The sequence below is a fragment of the Dermacentor variabilis genome, chromosome 1, assembly GCF_050947875.1.
Source record: "Dermacentor variabilis isolate Ectoservices chromosome 1, ASM5094787v1, whole genome shotgun sequence".
Lineage (NCBI taxonomy): Eukaryota > Metazoa > Arthropoda > Arachnida > Ixodida > Ixodidae > Dermacentor > Dermacentor variabilis.
In genome coordinates, this window is record NC_134568.1 from 233,008,797 (window position 1) to 233,028,567 (window position 19,771).

Consider the following 19,771-nt stretch of genomic DNA (forward strand, 5'->3'; position numbering starts at 1 on the left):
TAAGAAGCCGATCAATGAGTTAGCGATAAGAGGGAAAATAGAGGAATTCCGGATCAAGCTACAGAACAGGTATTCGGCTTTAACTCAGGAAGAGGACCTTAGTGTTGAAGCAACGAACGACAATCTTATGGGTACCATTAAAGAGTGCGCAATAGAAGTCGGTGGTAACTCCATTAGACAGGATACCAGTAAGCTATTGCAGGAGACGAAAGATCTGATAAAAAAATGCCAATATATGAAAGCCTCTAACCCTACAGCTAGAATAGAACTGGCAGAACTTTCGAAGTTAATCAACAAGCGTAAGACAGCTGACATAAGGAAGTATAATATGGATAGAATTGAACATGCTCTCAGGAACGGAGGAATCAGTGAAGAAGAAACTAGGAATTGGCAAGAATCAGATGTATGCGTTAAGAGACAAAGCCGGCAATATCATTACTAATATGGATGAGATATTTCAAGTGGCTGAGGAGTTCTATAGAGATTTATACAGTACCAGTGGCACTGACGACGATGATGGAAGAGAGAATAGTCTATAGGAATTTGAAATCCCACAAGTAACGCCAGAAGAAGTAAAGAAAGCCTTGGGAGCTATGCAAAGGGGGAAGGCAGCTGGGAAGGATCAGGTAACAGCAGATTTGTTGAAGGATGGTGGGCAGATTGTTCTAGAAAAACTGGCCACCCTGTATACGCAATGCCTCATGACTTCGAGCGTACCGGCATCTTGGAACAACGCTAACGTAATCCTAATCCATAAGAAAGGGGACGCCAAAGACTTGAAAGATTATAGACCGATCAGCTTGGTGTCCGTTGCCTACAAAGTATTTACTAAGGTAATCACAAATAGAATCAGGAACACCTTAGACTTCTGTCAACCAAAGGACCAGGCAGGATTCCGTAAGGGCTACTCAACAATAGACCATATTCACACTATCAATCAGGTGATAGAGAAATGTGCGGAATATAACCAACCCTTATATATAGCTTTCATTTATTACGAGAAAGCGTGTGATTCAGTCGAAACCTCAGCAGTCGTGGAGGCATTACAGAATCTGGGTGTAGACAAGCCATATGTAAAAATACTGAAAGATATCTATAGCGGCTCCACGGCCACCGTAGTCCTCCATAAAGAAAGCAACAAAATCCCAATAAAGAAAGGCATCAGACGGGGAGATACGATCTCTCCAATGCTATTCACAGGGTGTTTGCAGGAGGTATTCAGAGACCTGGATTGGGAAGAATTGGGGATCAAAGTTGATGGAGAATACCTTAGCAACTTGCGATTCGCTGATGATATTGCCTTGCTTAGTAACTCAGGAGACCAATTGCAATGCATGCTCACTGACCTGGAGAGGCAAAGCAGAAGGGTGGGTCTGAAAATTAATCTGCAGAAAACTAAAGTAATGTTTAACAGTCTCGGAAGAGAACAGCAATTTACGATAGGTAGCGAGGCACTGGAAGTGGTACGGGAATACATCTACTTAGGGCAGGTAGTGACCACGGATCCGGATCATGAGACTGAAATAACCAGAAAAATAAGAATGGGCTGGAGTGCGTTTGGCAGGCATTCTCAAATCATGAACAGCAGATTGCCACTATCCCTCAAGAGAAAAGTGTATAACAGCTGTGTCTTACCAGTACTCACGTATGGGGCCGAAACCTGGAGGCTTACGAAAAGGGTTCTGCTTAAATTGAGGACGACGCAACGAGCTATGGAAAGAAGAATGATGGGTGTAACGTTAAGGGATAAGAGCAGATTGGGTGAGGGAACAAACGCGAGTTAATGAAATCTTGGTTGAAATCAAGAAAAAGAAATGGGCATGGGCAGGACATGTAATCAGGAGAGAAGATAACCGATGGTCGTTAAGGGTTACCGACTGGATTCCAAGGGAAGGGAAGCATAGCAGGGGGCAGCAGAAAGTTAGGTGGGTGGATGAGATTAAGAAGTTTGCAGGGACAACATGGCCACAATTAGTACGTCACCGGGGTAGTTGGAGAAGTATGGGAGAGGCCTTTGCCCTGCAGTGGGCGTAACCAGACTGACGATGATGATTACCGCTCCATTCATCACTACTTCGTTGCATGTGAACTGTGTCAACGCCGAAAGAAACCACCTATGCTTCCTGCTGGCCTCCTTCAGCCCCTTGATGTCCCATCTGACCCCGTCTCCCAGAGTTGGTCTTGACCTCCTCGGTTCTTTACCTGCGTCTGTGCTGCAGACGCTGCTGATTTCCTGCTACATGATGCCACCTTACATTATGGAGCCCCTTGTCAACTCCTCATCGACCGTGGCCGTTACTTTCTCTCCAGCATTACTGATGACCTGTTTCGCTCCTGCGCGACAAAACACGAATTTACGACAGCTTACCACCCGCAAACCAATGGCTTGACTAAACGATTTAACAGGACGCTAACTGACATGCTTTCTATGTATGTCTTTCTGACCATCAAGATTGGGATGCTGCATTGCCCTCCGTTACATTTGCCTACAATTCCTCCCGTCACGATACCACTGGTTTTTCACCCTTTTATCTTCTGTTTGGCTGCAACCCAACATTACCGTTTGACACTACCATCCCCACTGCCGACCATTTGCGCACTGAGTACGCCCGCGATGTCATTTCCAAAGCTGACGAGGCACGCCAGATTGCTCGCCAGCCGAGGTTCATGTTATGTCTTCTTTAGTGGCGCTCTTCTAGAGGAATATTACCGTAACAATATTTTCTAATTCTTAAAATTAGCTAAATATAACATTTTTGTCGCAATCGTTTCATAAAAAAAGAATTATTTACATTACAGTCAACGACTCATTTTCCGGTCATGCCTGATAATTCGGATGCCTTTGCGGCCCCGCTACATACTGTTACGATCGGCCAGCAGGGGTAGTGACCTTCTAGCCTCTCCTGCACCACTGCAATGAATAACTTCGTGAAGCTAACAATGTGTCCCCCTCGGGACAGACCTGCGGTGCCAGCAAGACGAGACATGTTTGGCAAATTGAGTGTTGTTTGTTGGTTCACTGTCACCATCACGGACCAATGGGAGCAAGAAATTCCTGGAAAAGGGTGTCCTACGGTGTTTCCTCACAGACTCCGGTAACCACCATGGTTGTTTGAGAGATGCTCCAGATATTTGCTGATTCATCCCAGGAACCAAGACGCGCCAGTTTGAGCCAAGCGTGACAATCCCTGTCTACAAAGCTCCCCTCCTTTCTTTGTGTTCAGCGAACAAAGGTGCGGAAGTGACTGTGTGAACCCTCACCCTCAACACGGGTCCTTTGACGACGTTGCACGCTCCGATTAGATGAAGGTGGGGTGGTAGATTTCCCTGGCTTAGGGATCTAGGGCGGACAGAACGAAATTAAGCAGACTTTGACGGCTCCTCAGTATGCTTCAATTCAGTCATGCTAGATTGATGAGACGTAACGTCCTCCATTCCTCATGTAGATATTGTAAATAAACCCAGTACTCCTCGTTCTCGAAGAGAACATGTTCCTCCCTTCAACAACTGCCTTTGCGTGGATGAGTTGGACGACAGCATGGGCCAGCTACCCTTCTGACATGCTTGACCCAAACTCTTAGAGTACCCGATAGAGTCAATAGACAGTTTTAGTATAGCGTATACAGTCGAACCCACTTATAACAATATTCAGGTGCCATGAAATTTCCATTGTCATAACCGACAACTGTTATAACCGGGTTGCATGAAAAAATCAAAGTTGGGGGATGGCAGAGCTGTTGTGAGAAAACTATATAGGCAGGGAGGCCAGTGCCCCTCCCCACCACCTTCCTCCATCCGGCGGCTGATTGTGTTCACTCGTTTAGCTGCTTCCTAGGTGCTCCGATCGTGTGTAACAAGCCACGGCTGTTGGCGTTAAAGAATGGCACTGCTATAACAATTGCAAAGAGGGGTCACGGGTGGCAAGTGATACGCAAACACTGCCGAGGCATTGCTTTAGTGGCCCCAAAAGGGGCCTTTTAAAAATTTCGAGAAGGCTGCCACGGCAGCCTGTCAGCTTGAGAAATCCAAAAGACACACTGAGGCAATATCACCACAAGCATCTCGTCACATACTTCTCACTGGCTTGCACGAGAAAACCCTATGTCCGTCAGTCTTGCATGCTTTACGCGAAGCTTGCCAACATCCTTCTCCAAGGCATCCAGGTGCTCCACGTAGTGCAGTGGAAGGTTCCTCACGAAAACAAAGCCCCTGAGGGGCAGAATCATCTGCTGGGCCTCCTGTGAGGACAACGTTGAGGCAGTCTGCCCTACTGCGTCATCGTTGCCATCACTATCTGATACAAGCACAGTCGCGATGATCGCCTCATCAGTTAGAAGCACTTAGTTTCCAAATCTACAGCCATGACCTTTCTTTCCACTGGCAATGTCGTGCATTGCTGATCATCAGCGGGCGGATCAGCCATCTTCCATTTCGGTGGGGAGAAACCACGTGGCCAGGAACAACTTCGACACAAACAATGAAGACAAACGCGAGCGATTAAGCTGTTTGCAGAACTGCACTGAATGAGGAGCCAGCGAGCAACATGCGAGACTCACAGTTGGCGTGGTCCATTCGTGTTTCGGAGGGTGGGGCGGCTTAGAGCTGTGTGCACACACAAGCTGTGCGCGCAGCACATTCATGTTTGGAGGGATGGAAGGGCGACGGGAGAGAGGCTTGCGGAGATGGCTAGAGAATGAGTGCGTGGCGGCTGCTGGAGCAGCGGCCCATCTTGCAGCGACTCGAATTTCTGGTTTTCTTTTTTTTTTCTTTTCAAGGATTTCGCATTTGACTACCTTTCGGCTCAGACACCCGGCAGCCAAACTTCATCGTTATAACCGATAATGCGGCATCGGGGCATTGTAGTAAGCGGGTTAATTAACTATGGAAAACATGTAACACTTGATGGTGCAGCAGCTTCTCATTGTTATTACCGATATATTGTTAAAACCGGTATCGTTGTAAGTGGGTTTGACTGTAGCAGCAAATGCAAGGAGTTAGCATTAGCGTTAAGGCCAGACCACACGTATGCTTGCGGCTGTGCGCAAGTTCACATCTGCACGCCCATGCATGCGCAGACGGTGCAGCCCGGCTTGTACGCATCGAAATGTGGCACGATCTCAATGAACAGCTCCTCTCTGTTGTCGGTCGCTTGGGCTGCCTCGCGTCGGTGCGCCTGGCTGCACAGCTCAACATGGTACATTCAAACTCTCAGTGAAGCAGATTTAAATCATGCAAGAAAGTGCTTCTTCTTTCCTTTTTGTGCATATCTAACAGCTATAAAAATATAACAATTATGCTTGTAGATATCAAAGCATTTTGAAACACTGTCGATAACAAAGTACCAAGTGGCATCTGCCAAGGCGTCTATAAGTGAGCACAGTGAGCGCGTGCTGTCGCGCATCTTTGTGGATACAAACCGCCATTTCGTGTCTGCAAGTGTACATGTGGTCTGGGCTTTAGGGTTGCATTCTCCAAACTGGGCATGCGTTGTACGTAAACAGTGCTGGATCTCTTACGTACAGCAACATGGCAGCGCCAGTCGAAGCAAGAGCTGCCCACTTCCGATCTATCGAGATATAAGCCCGCATTATCCGGCTCATTCGTTCCCCACTAACCTCGTATTTGCTTTAGATTTGTGTGATGATGCTTTGACAGCGACGTACTGGTGGCAAATGGACATTGTTTTTGAGATACGTTCTGAATTAATGGCACAGTAGGCTTAACAAGGGAATTTGCTCATGTTTGCTGTAGCCGCGTCGAGATGACGCCAAAGCCTGTCTTTTGTTCATTTGCCCAACTTAGGCTGTGTTAAAATAATCGCCGTAAACAGCAAAGCAGATGGGTAAGCGGGCAGTGGCCATCGTAATTCTCATTCCAATTCTCACGGAGATGTCAAAGTAGACTGCTTCGCGAACACAGCATCGAAGTCAAAAATATGACGCAGGCTACTTTCCTGTCCAAACAAGATGGCAGAGCAGGATGCTTGGAAACTCGATGGGAAGGTCGTCTGCACATAAGAAAATGTAGACACGCTTTCCTATTCTCTTAATGTAAGTCACGTCATGTGCAAGGACTTGAAATATAGAAATAATGTGTACTTTTCTCAACATTTCTTGGTTGCCATGAGGTGGCGTCACGTCGCAGAAGTGTCTTCCAAATGGCTCAAAAAGTGTTCCAATACATGGCCTCGAAGCTGTCTTAGACGTAGATGAAGACGTAGACAGTCTCCTACGCTGGCCAGAATTGGAACACACCACTAGTGAGGCACTTATGGATTCGGCATTGGATTAGCTCGACATTTCATATGGATTTGGCTTGCCAGTATACTTCGTGTTTTTACATCTAGATGGTGGCGTACATGTTTGCATTTTAGAGTTAGTGTTTTGCCTAGTTTATGCCGTGCAGTGCCGCCTTTCTAAGCATTAGCGCTGCGTTGGACGCTAATGCTAATACAAGTGTTTTAGACAATACTACTAAAACTGTCTAATGTATAAGAAAGTCTGAAATTTTGAATGCAAAAATCTTTTGCTGGCCGATTTTCGGACTTTCTGCCATGACCGCAGGTCTGAAACAGCATTAATGAAGCCACCATGGCTGCCATTTCGATTAAGTCGCTGCCTGGAACAGGCGCTCACGCACGCAAATCCTCCGGCAGCCGTAGCCATCACCGCGGCAATGCTAGGCCTAGCTACATCAATGTTCACTACCAAGCTTCTTGCTATTCGGTGCCATGTTTTTCATTAAAACAATTGTCACTGTTAGCAATTGGGCTCACTCTGCCTTTGTAATTAATCCTCGCCAATGGCTTCGAAGCTCAGAAAGCACAACACGATGCATAATACCAGTTCCCGAAAGTACTCTTCGCCTCAATATGGCAATATTACGCAGTGATGCATACGCAACATATTAAAGTGAAACATGCCAAGAATGGGAAGGGGCAATTGTCACGGGATACAGTTAGCATTCCTTGATTATACCTGCCGTCTCCTGTCACAGTCAGAGCACCGATATGCCTAAGAAGTGTACTGGCAGGCCTTCAGAGCCATTTCGGACATACCTGTGGCTATTTGAGCCCATGGGGGCAGTATAAGGCATGCATTTCTCTTTTTGGGCTGCCTGATCTTTTGGATGCTTTCGCGGCCCCTAGGGCGTTCGAAAAATCAAACCATGAGTTGCACGCAATGACGTTTGCAACTGGAAGTTTAATCAACTGAGGAGCTAGTAAATGACTGGATTTAAAGGGCCCCTCACCAGGCCCCATGGCAAATTTTGGTTATATGCTGGAAATTCTGACATGTCCTCTAGGGAGCGTTCTACTGCAAAAAAGTTTCAAATTGGCTCACTAATAGCCGAGTTAGAAATATTTCAATGTCGCGAACCCATGATTTCAGCAGGCGGGCTCCACTGCCAAGCAAGACGCTTTCTTCACTCGCCCCGTCTAGCCTCCACAAGCGAAATTCCTTCCCTGCGTTCTCCCATGCCAGACCTTGAGGATTACGTGACGCATATGTCACAGGCCCCGCCTACATTACCTTTTCTATCCTCGCTTTTTTTTTTTTTTCGGCGCTAAGCATTTCCATTTACGGAATCGCACATTGTTGTCTAGTTCGCGCAGTGCACGATATTGCGCGCTGCGCACAAGGAAACATCTAGCGGTATAATTCAGTGTTACACGAATACTGAGGCAGAACAAGTGGACTGCAGAGCATGATCACAAGCTGGAGCACGTTAGAAAATAGCATTGTTTCGGTACCTACGCATGTGACTGCACGACAATGGGAACAAGCAGACGAAGTGGAAGTACATCTCTCTTCCTTTGGTGCAAAGTAAAACAAAAAACACACAGACTTTCCATTTGTGTGTTTTATTATTTCTCTAAACATCAATTCGTCAATTCAAGCAACAGATCGCACAGATAACAGATGTTGTCTTGAATTATTCTCGAAGTCGCATGTCACCACAAGCGACGTCACACTGTGGACACAGCTACGTAGCCGCAGGGGCACAACTATGTCACCGTCCGGCTTGAAGCGCGGCGGCCACGAGGACAAGGAAAAACGGCGTCCGGTTTGAAATTTCAGGTCTTTCCGCGGCGCGTAGCAATGTAATACTTTGCAGACACGATCATTATCGCTCAAGGTATGCTCTGCGCTTGTCAGCTAGAAATGGCCAGACCTGGTGAGGGGCCCTTTAAGAAAAAACCAGCCAAAAAAAGACTCACACAAGAAACATACAAGAGACAGGAAAGAGCCTCTTTCCTGTTTCTTCTTGTATGTTTCCTGTGTGCGTATTTTTTTAACTGCCTTTTTCTTAAATGCAATGCACCAACTAGCCCAACAATGTGGTTTAAGAGAAATGACTGTTTTAGCTTATCTGGAGCCCATGACACTAAAAAAAAAAAAAAATCCAGCATGTCACCAGATGCATGTAGTGTTGTGATCATGCAACAAGTGCGGTACTGTAGCACCACACATTGTATAAAAGAATGCAAATATGGGGAGACTGACAAAAAGTGAATTGCTCAGCATAAATTGAGATAACAAATTTGTTTATAAGCCACCTAAAAGCAAGGTATTCTTATTGGATGACTAGAAATTATTGAGCAGCAGTTATTGATCATAGTGCATTTGTTAATGAACCATCGCCTCTGCGCAACAACTGCAACTCTCCTGCAGCAAAATCATTCAAAATGGTCTTCACTTGAATCTATCTCCAACAAATGCTGTCATCCCCTCATGTTCAAGCAGAAATGAATTTGCGACCATTTCAAACACTGTATCCTCATATCAAATAAAAATCGAATAGCAAGGACTGTGATCCTTATTCAAACTTTTGAGTATCGCACAACCCTTAAATTTAGCCAACTTAAATGATAAGCTACACATGTAGATGCCTGAGGCATGATGTTGCGCATTTCGTGTATTTGAAAACGTAAAAACAGATAATCCCATGCATTGTACCCACTTGACTTTCTTTTTTTTGCAATAGTTGATTGATATGACATGCGAATATAAGTTACTAGGGGTTGCAGGCTCCCGGCTGCCATGGTGTGTGCGAAAGCGTCTACAAAAAGTAAATATTTTTGGATAGAGCCAGGCTTTTAAAGGTAAACCTTTGCATTTTGGGCTCTTCTTTCTTTGGCATGTCCCTTACTTAAGCTCATGTTTTGCTGGATATCAGCTTGTAAGGCCAATTTGGTATGGCAACCTGCTACCCTGCATGACAACAATACTAAAGCAATAAAATTACAACAGCTCAGGATAACCAAACTGTCTTGCAATGAACAAATTTGTTACTCCTGTGTGTGAGAGACAAAGCATTTATCAGTTACGACTCTTTCCTACCATTTGTAATCTTACTCCAGTGTTCTCCACATAAGTTCACTACGTCAAACTAACTACACAGTTTTAGTAATGTTTATTTCTTATGAGCACAAAAATAAAAGACATGGTTGAGCCATCAGAAGTCCCTTGGTGTCACTTGTCATGCAAGTAAAAAAAAATATGCAGATCCAATGCACATGTTAAAATATCTGAAACGAAGCTTTCATGAAGCGATTAATGAACTACAGTTAAACCTCAAGATAACGAAGTCAGCAAAATCGGCAATTTGCTTTGTTATATCAAAATTTCGTTGTATTGAATTCAATCTTTTATGCAAATAAGTACAGTCGCCGATCGGTTTCTTTTACACGGAAAGGGGCCGCAGGAATTTGCGAATTATCGGGCAATCGAAAAAAGCAAATTTTAATAAGAAAACAATTTTGATAAATTTGAGAGTCGGCGACGAATGATACGGTTTTATTGCACGTACGTTGACAATATCTTCACATTGGTGGTACTAAAGCCCCTGCATCTACGCGCCACCCCCGCTTTCTTAAGTAGCGACAACCTTTGTTCTGCGACGCCTTTTCCCCTCACACCAAATCCGGTTTCGGTATTTCCGGTTCCGGCATTTCCGGTTCCGGCGTTTCCACTTCCTGTAGTTGCGCTGCGGGAATTCCTGCTTTGACTGCTGTTAGACGATGGTGAGACGCCCGCGCGTGCTTAGCAGAGCTGCGGCAGTCACCATAAGAAGAATGCGAAGGGGACAAGCTGGTGTATTCCGCTGAAGTAGTAGTTCGCGGTCGCTGTTGTCCAAATGCACGAAAAACGGCAGTGGTCTCCAAGCGCCCAGGCACTACATTCCACTGTACTTTGTCACGCGTGCCACAACCCGTCGCAGGTTGACGCGAAGCAGCGAACACGAGCAGATCGCTGGTTACAGTAGGCGGTAGTTCTTGGATGTAATCGCATTCACAGTTTCAACCGCAGCTCGTGCAATTAAAGCCTCTCCAGCGGCGCGAAAGTAAACAACGCTAAAAAACAAAGTGTCACTTCCACTCGGAACAGGAAGCTGCAGCTACGTAAGTTCCGCTTGACGCCGGAAGCTAAGGGGGTGAGGGGGAGAGGGGCGTGGAGGAGGAGGGCAGGTTGGCGGTACTTAACCTGGTCGGCGGAAACGTGTATGGAGGGGCTTTAGGTGGTACGAATTAAGTGAAGTCAGCCACGCTTCGGCGTGCACTCCGCCCCGGCGGCTGATAGTGTTGCTCTCACTGGAACAACGCTATCAGGAAAAACGCTGGCAGCTGGGAAGGAATGCTTCCGTCTGCCTATCACTCCAATGGGTCCCCAAAATTCGAGATTACACAACCTCATATGCGCTCAGCCATGCTTACAGCCATGGGCTGCCACAGCCGAGACACGCGCCAGCTTACACCAACCCATTTGTGCGCACTTGATCACATTACCGCAAGCTCACTCCCCTCCGTTTCCCTTTGCTCGCAGGGAAGGCGTCACTAGTGAAGCCACCATCCTTTTTGTCTCATCCTCGCACACCTTCATTTGCACCTAAAGCACACAGTGCACAGGGCTTGGACATTATACGGAACATGATGCAGCTCCACTTTGGCAGTCGCTCTTGTTACGCAGCCCGCGATTTGAGAAGTGCGTTTGCAAGCAGCCCCCTTGTAATTCAATCAATTGACCATCTGCGTCTATGGAAGTTTCCATTTATTGTCTCGGTATTCCTTTGCAGCAGCAGTGAAATTTCATTATGTTGAAATCACATACAAATACACTTCATTATATTGAGGTTCTAAAATCATGGTGTTCTATGGACAACAGGTTATGAAAAGTTAAATACTTTGTTATATCATGAATTTTGTTATATTGAAGTTTGTTATATCAAGGTTTAACTGTACTATAAGTTTGCCCATTTCATTGCTGTGTCATTGGCATGAAGGAAACTAGTGCGCACATGTGCTCTTGCACAGTCGTGCCTAGCAATGTGACAAACCTTATACAGTCTAATCTCGTTAATTCGGACACGGTTAATTCGAAATTCCGGTTTATTTGAACTGATGCTGTGGTCCCGTCAAAGTTATGTGTATTCCAACGAATGAAAACGCCTGGTACTTCGAACACGCAAGCATGTCCAACGGTTGATTCAAACATACTGCGCTTCAACAATGTTCTCAGCAATGCGCCAAATCACGCGGCAGTGCCTCTGACCAGCACTGCTCTGACCCCGCCATAGAGGAAAAGCTTAGGAGAGACCCCTCAATGCTGCATGCGAAGAAAAAAAAAATGTTGCGGAAATTTCACCCTCTCTCAAATGGCAAGGTCGCCGTTTCTGCGTCGCACCGTAATGCCCCAGCCACACTACTGGCAAAACGCACGCCGCAGGAGGGATCAGTCCTAAGCTGATTTTTCAAAGCTCATGGCGGCGGCACGCAAGCCATGAGCGGAGGAGACCAATAAGTGGGAAACTGGTGTCATGCGGACACACCCAACCGCTCTATTAGTACTCGCGCCTGGCTCAGCCGGGCCGCTTGTTTCGCACTATGATCTGTTCACATCAGCTCTCACTCGCAATTGTTTTGGTTGGCTTAGTTTGGTCTCGTTCGCGCTTGTTTATTAAAAATGACGAGTGTAAACCGAGACGTTCCGATGAAAAGGTTCTTGGAGACAGTGCACCATATTCGATTCTGTGTGACAAGCAGACTCTGAATAAAAGGACACGAAGGAAACACCCAGTACCTCATTCTCCTTGTTTTTTGAACGTGATTTTCCTTTTTTTTTTTTTTTTGAGCGCCGCCTGCCCCATCGGCCCAGTGCCAGCTTGCTCCTTGAAGTTTCGTTTTTTACCGTTACCGGGAAGCAAGCGTTTGCCGGCGTGGGCAGTCTCATGGTCCTCACTTGCTGTGTGCTTGCGTGCCACAATATTTCACGACTTGCACCGTTCATGGATCGTGCTATGGTGCACGAATATTTCAAGAACAAGTCCTTCTTGTAATTCGAACTTCCTTTAATTAGAACAAATTTTTGGGCCCCTTGAAGTTCGGATTATCAAGATTCGACTGCATTGGCTTATATTTCTTCTTCTTACTTATTTTAAATGCACTGGCAGCTTCTTTGACCAATTCCGTGTTGTGGGTATGTGCCACAGTATGTAAATTATAGTCGTCATCAAGACACAGCAATCATCTCAAAGAGCAAGTTGGCGTTCGCATGATATGTACCGCTTGCTTCTTGGCCAACCCCCTGTGGGTATGTGTCACTTTATGAAAATCATAATCATCATCAACACACGAGGATCATCTCAAAGAGCGAGTTGGCATTGGCACAACATGTAATGCCCACTTCTTGGCCAATCCTCTGTTGTGGATATGTGCCATAGTATGGAAATCATAATCATCATTGACATGTGGCGATAATTTCAAAGAGCTAGTTAGCGTTGGCATGAGTGAAGTACAGTTAAACCTCGATATAATGAAGTAGGTAAAATTGGCAATTTGCTTTTTTATAGACAAATTTCATTGTATTGAAATTCGACGTTTTACTTAAAGAAGTACAGTTGCTGACTGATTTTTCTTACACGAACAGAAGCCGCAGAATTTTTCGAATTATCGGGCAATTGAAGAAAGCAAATTTTATTGAGAAAAAAATTCATTTTGATGAATTTGGGAGTCGGTGACAAATGATACGGTTTCATGCCACGTCGACGATATCTTCACATAAGCGGTACGAATTAAGTGAAGCCAGCCACGCTCTCGCGTGCACTCCGCACCTGCGGCTGATAGCGTCGCCCGCACTGGAACAATGCTATCATGAAAAGCACTGGCAGCAAGGAGCAAATGCTTCATCTGCCTCTCGCTGCAACGGGTCACTGAAACTCTAGATTCTGCAACCTTCAATACTAAACGCTTGGGAAGACAGCTTATATGATGCCATGCCGTCTCGCCAGGCCCACTCTTTGCACACACGGCAGATTACCTTTAAAGGTGCGCAGCTGCAAATGCTCCCAGCCGCACTTACAGCCATGCACAGCCACGGCAGAGACGCCCACCAACTTAGCCCGCCCTCGAGCGCGCTTGATCGCTTACTACAAGCTCGCTCCCCTGCCCCTCTTTCCCTATGCTTACGTGGGCAGGCGGCATTTGTGGGTGACGCCACCATCTTTTTTTTCTCCCCCTTGCACACTTGCACCTAAAAACCACAAAGTGTGCAGGGTGCGATAGGATCTTATTGCACTTGGACTTTATGTGGAATATGATGTGGCTTCACTTTGGCGGTGGCTCTTGTCACGCCATGCATGATTTCAGAGGTGCGTCTGCAAGCAGCGGCTTGTAATTCCATCATTTGACCATCTCTGTCCGTGGAAGTTTCCATTTATTGTCTCGGCATTCCTCTGCGGCGGCAGTGAAATTTCCTTATATTGAAATCACATACAAACATACTTCGTTATATTGAGGTTCTAAATAGATGGTGTTCTATGGATAAGAGGTGACGAAAAGTTAGATATACTTTGTTATATCGAGAATTGTGTTATATTGAAGTTCATTATATCGAGGTTTAACTGTATACCTGCGACCTAATGGTTAGAGTATCAGGCTGCTGCACTGGGAGGCCGAGGTTGAAATCCTGCTGCCAGATGCACTTCTTTTTTCTTTCTTTTTTAAGAGTGAGAATTATACTCAGCGAGAAATCGACCGACCGACTGACCTGACCCGACACAGGCAAAACAATGGGATGGTAGGCAAAGAATGTGTAGCTTTGAAAATCACAACCATAGTATGCAGTAACTCAATAACAAAATTCATTTGATTTGGCATGTTAAATTGCATGACCAAACTTGGACAGGACTGTAAGAAAAACACCATCAAATGAAGTGTGCCAAAGAAGATAAAGTCTGAATCCTTCTCACATACCCTTGACATTAAATTATCCTGTCTCACAGGATAATCAGATACACAGATGCATTGGTGTACACTGATAAGGAAGGGTAAAGGTAGCAGACCAAACGTTCATTCACACAATAAAAATGGTGGGTCAGCTAGTACACGACAAATGATTTATATGCAGTGGCAACATTTAACTGCTCCAGAAATCTGCTGCCTTGTAACCTTTTATTCTGCTCTACCACAAAACCAGAGTGATATGGCAGCCGCTGCTGAACTGATGCATATGCTCAAGACACAAATAGCAAATAGCAAATGCTTGTCATGGCCACACTAACCTGGCAATGCAAGTCCTGGGAATCTCAAGAAAACGTTCATGACAGTCCACTGGGACACGAAATGGCTGGGGTGTGGTTGGCACAGTGTTGTATGCGGTGCCACTTGCACGCACCTCGATGGCATCCAAGGCTGATATGGATGCTTGCTGCTGTGCTGTCAACACCATTGAGTACTGCAGCACCACCTCAAAAGTCACCTGGCCAGATGGTACATTGGGGTCACCCTGCAGAGACAGCAACCCCTTACGAAAATCAGTCATGCCTGAGTACGGTTCTTGTAGAGAGTACAAGCATAATCAATATCTTCAAAGTGTTACGAACAGCACATAAATATGTTTTTATTGGTTGTGAGCTCCTTATGCTAGACAAGGTATAAGTTTGGCCTGATCAGTACAATGCACCCAAAACCATGAAAAATACTATCACATGAACGGTGCATCACTGCTCAATATTGTCACGTAGTGATAGCCAAGAAAGCAGTAAAACTGTGAATGGCAAAACTAGTGTTTTATTGGGCGAACCTGTGCCCTCAAAAACAGGCTACCCTCAGAGCATAACGATAGGGAACACAGTCGGCGATTGGCGAAAATCTCACCAGCGGGTGAAGCGCAGTGGCTTTTATACATCAGTCATCGAAGGTTTCAGAGTAATAGCTGGTGCCCACATGTCTTACAGAAAGTTCTACACCATGCCCGTCGCGCATACATGCAATCAGATTACACAAGGTTCGATGACAACAGACGGCGGATAGAACGATCGCTAACATTCCAGACACTTTCAATACATGCAGGTGTGTTCTGCGCTGAGTGATAACATTTGTTAGAAAATGCGGTCACCCGGTAAACAAGTACACGTGTTATTATGGTAGACAGTGCAGACGATAAGACAAGAGAGATAAACAGGACAAATGTTCTCTGTCCCTTGTGTCATCATCTGTATTGTCCATTCTGTTGAACACAAGCCAACAAGCCCAACTAACACATACAATGGCACCAGTGCTTCATGCGTCCCCTTAAGGTGAGACCAAACGTACGCTTGCCGACGCATGCAAGCTTGCACCTGCCATGCCTTGCGAGGAATGGCAGTTCGCATCTACAAGAGACTCGCGACAGCATGCGGTCACTAAGATTTCATAGACGCCTTGGTAAACACCACTTCGTACCTTATTAATGACAATGTTTCAAAATGCTTCAATATCTATAAACGTAATTGTTATATGTTTAGAGCTCCTAGATCAGCACAAAAAGAAAAGAAAAGGCACTGCCTCTCATGATATAAATCTGCCTCACTGAGCGTTCATTGTACCACGCTGTAGCTGCGTAGCCAGGGGCTTGGGCGCGAGCTTTTGCACGTCTGCAAGCGTACGTGTGGTCTGGGCTTTAGTTGTTTCACTTCCTCCATGCTATGAACCTCTCAAGTCTCTTTACATTACTCCCTTAACCCTGTTGCCTAATCAGTGGACGATTTCCACCAAGGTTATGAGACGATGGTCCCAAATAGAACAGTCAACGCAGGTTTGAATGGCGTAAAGAATGCATCAATCCATTGCTGTTAACAGTTCCGAGTTATGCACTTCCCAACCGTAGGCTGTGAAGCAGCTGAGCAATTTGTAGGCATCAATAAAAAAGAGTTGGCCTCATAACAGTTGGACACCTTCAAAGATACAGAAGAACCACACTGATACGATCCCATTATGATCGATTTCCCGCCACCAACGTTTATGATCGAGAACACAAAAGATGACCCAATACAGTTATGCTTATTTTTTATCAGTTCCTTCGTTCCCGGAAAACGCAATCTTTCGGCACCAACGTTCAGCAGATTGCCACACTGCGATCTTATGATATGTTTTCTGGCCGCTATATCCCCTGTAATTAATCAAAGATGCAAGGTGTGAGCGATCCAGAATAGTAGCAGCCACCCCCCCCCCCCCCCAGCAGCATCTTCCCTGAAATATTCGCCCGAGCATCTCACGTGAAACTGCTGGTGCTCACAAGTTTCTTATTTTGGTACACTCAACCCCACTTATAACAATATTCAAGTGCCAAGAAAATTCCACTGATATAACTGATAATTGCTATAACCGGGTTGCATGAAAAAAAAGGGGGGGGGGTGGCAGAACTGTCAGTGCCCCTCCCCACCACCTTCCTCCACCCGGCTGCTGATTGTGTTGACTCGTTTAACTGTTTAACTCTGCTTCCTGCACACTCCGATCGCGTATAAGAAGCCGCGGCTGTCAGCATTAAAAAATGTCACTGCTATAACTGCAAAGTGGGGTCACGGGAGGAAAGTGACGCGTGAGCTCCACCGAGGCATCACTTTGGTGGTCTCAAAAGGGGTCGTTTAAAAAATGCGAGAAGGTTGCCACGGCAGCCTCTCAGTTTGAGAAATCCAGAAGAAAAGCTAGGCGAGATTGCCACAAGCATCTCACTCATACTTCTCACTGGCTTGCACGAGAAAACCCTGTGTCCATCGGCTTTGCTTGCTTTACGTGAAGCTTGCCGACATGCTTCTCCAAAGCACACAGGTGCTCCACATAGTGAAATGGAAGGTCCCTCATGAAAACAAAGCCACGGAGGGACTGAACCATCTGCAGGGCCTCTTGTGAGATCAACCTTAAGGCAGCCTGCCCTACCGCATCATTGCTGCCGTCGCTGCTCTCTGATGTAAGCATGTTCACGACGATCGCCTCATCGGTTAGAAGCACTTTGTTTCCAAATCTATAGCAGTGCACTTTCTTTTCACCAGCAACATTGTGCGATGCCAATGAATAGTGGGCAGATCAGCCATCTTCCATTTCGGCGGCGAGTCAAACGAGGCCGAGAAACCACATGGCCAGGAACGACATCGACGCAACCAACAAAAACCAGCACGAGTGGCTTAATCCATTGGCAGAACTGCACAGCATGAGGGTCAGTAAGCAATCTCTAAGCAGTGCTCAGCACTCTCAGTAAAGTTTGCACCCTCCAATCATGTTTCGGAGGGTGGGGCAGCGTAGTGTTATGGGTGCAGCCCATTCGTGTTCGCAGGGGTTGAAGGGCGACGGGAGAGAGGCACGCGAGGCTGGTGATGTGGAGAAGGCTGGAAAACGGTGCGTGGTGGCAGCAGTAGCTCGAATTTCTCTTTTTCTTTTTTTCAAGGATTTCACATTCCATTATTTTTCGGCACGGAACCTAGTAGCCAGACTTCATCACTATAACCAATAATGTGGCATTGGGGCAGTGTAGTGAGCAGGTTATTTCCCTATAGAAAACATACAGAAGTTGATGGTACAGCAGCTTCTCATTGTTATAACCGATATATTGTTAAAACCGTGTACCATTATAAGTGGGTTCGACTGTACCAGCAAATCTCCTTCTGGGCTGTTGCACACTGCATTCACGGCCATCGCCACCAACCCTATTGCGACAAGTATCTCCATTGATATGTTTCACAGCACATGGGAAGTAGTGCCATTGGAAGCGTACTGCACGTTTTTAATAGGCGACAACCCAAACATGCTGCGCCGCCGTTTCCTGCTGCAGGAAGCGCAAAGGGAGTGTCACGTATTGCTTTGGTAGTATAGTATGCATGGTATTCTGGTGTTGCCCACCAGCTCGATTTCATTTATATTTCCCATCGCAGTCTTAAGACACTGCCACTGCGCAATAGGAAAACACACACCGCACCCAGGCCATATTTGAGGAGCTTAAACGTAAGCTTGCCAAAGCCATAAAAACTACAATGCGCGTCTAGGGTAGCTTGAGCTCCCCAACCTCAGCGTCTCATACTGCAACAATTCGCACAATGCTTCGCTTTACATTGATGTCAACTACAGCTAAATATCAATTTTTTTTAGTAACTTCCGATCGTACGTTTTTTCAGTTAGTAAACGTATAATGGTTTCCAGCAGGTATGGACGCGAACGCAAGAAAGTAGAAATGGACAGGACAACACTGGTCCTGTCCGCGTTGTCCTGTCCATTTCTACTTTCTTGTGCTCGCGTCCGTACCTGCTGGAAACCATTATATGTTCACCATGCACCAACTGGCCCAGCAAACTACTCTACTATTCAGTTGGTAAGTTTTTTTTTTTTTTTTTCAGCCTTCTTTTTCCAAAACGGATGAATGAGGTTCTACTGTACAGGTACAACCGTGGTGAAAAATCCATCAGTCACCCACTCAACATGCGATCATAGCCAATTTCCAAGGTGCATCTGACTCGAGCCTTTGCAGTCCTTGCATTGGCGTACAGAGACAACACATAACTGGCAGAAATACGGGTGGACTTGGTAGTACGTAAGCGGAAGTGCATGCAGCAATAAATCGACCACTTCTTCCTGGCAAAGGGACGTCAAAACATAAATAAAATAATATTTTTTTGGGGGGGGGGGGGGGGGGATACATTCGTTTTTTTCAGGCATTCGATAGTTCGGACTAATTTATGTCCCCTGTGGAGTCTGAATTATCGGTCATCAACTGTACTGGGTTCTCTTATCGCACCTCCAATTTATAGCCTCGATGCTCTATAATGTGACTTCTGTGATTGTGAAATCTGCAATTTTATAGCATTGAGAATGAGACAGGAAACTCGCTACTTGTACTGTACTCAGCTTTGGTCATACATCGAGTAAAGTGTATATTTTGGAAAAAGCTGCATCTTTGATACCATCGTAAAGAGAGCTTATACCTGACAGTGCTTAACAGAGTGTGTACAAGAGTTATGATATCACAGATTCTTATTTCAATGTAGTACAGTATTTTCATTCCCTCGTGTTCTGGGAATGCTAGGACATGGAAGAGTGTAAGCAAAATAACAGGAGAAACACTAGGTAATCGAATGCTTTCACTGCAGCCAGAGGTAAATGATACAAAGAAGTTAGTAGCAATCAAGCAGTCCACCTTCAGAATCGTGAAACTTTTTAAGTTTACTTTGCTGTTACCTCAGACATATGGCATACATTCCAAGCACGGCATAAACTTCCCCAAATACTCCTATGCTGCAGCGATGTTATTGGCTGTTTCAGCTGGTCAACAACCATTCGCTACTATTTGAGCAACCTAGCTCATCCACGAGGAATATTATGAGCAAAAATTAAAGCCAAAGTTGTATGCTTAACATCCAACATCAAGTGCAACATGTGTGCCTTAATTTTAATATACACTGCACACTTATAATAGTTTGATAGAGGCTAACAAGGTTGGTTCGATAAGGCTCTCAACACTGTCTCTCA

The 19,771-nt window shown here is 45.6% G+C and overlaps 1 protein-coding gene across 2 annotated transcripts in view; it reads right to left on the reverse strand.

Annotated features, from left to right (window-relative positions):
• The window catches only part of LOC142559293 (F-box only protein 31-like), an 83,458-nt gene that overhangs the window by 19,107 nt on the left and 44,580 nt on the right, over positions 1-19,771 (reverse strand). The window contains exons 8-9 of one of the 2 annotated variants that reach the window (XM_075670918.1): positions 14,560-14,783; positions 5,878-6,007 (exon numbers count right to left, since the gene is read on the reverse strand). In XM_075670918.1, coding sequence (XP_075527033.1) covers positions 5,893-6,007; positions 14,560-14,783 — 339 coding nt within the window. In that variant the 3' untranslated portion in view covers positions 5,878-5,892. Of the gene's footprint in view, positions 1-5,877; positions 6,008-14,559; positions 14,784-19,771 lie in introns of those variants that run through there. The other variant, XM_075670913.1, reaches the window with a different exon arrangement.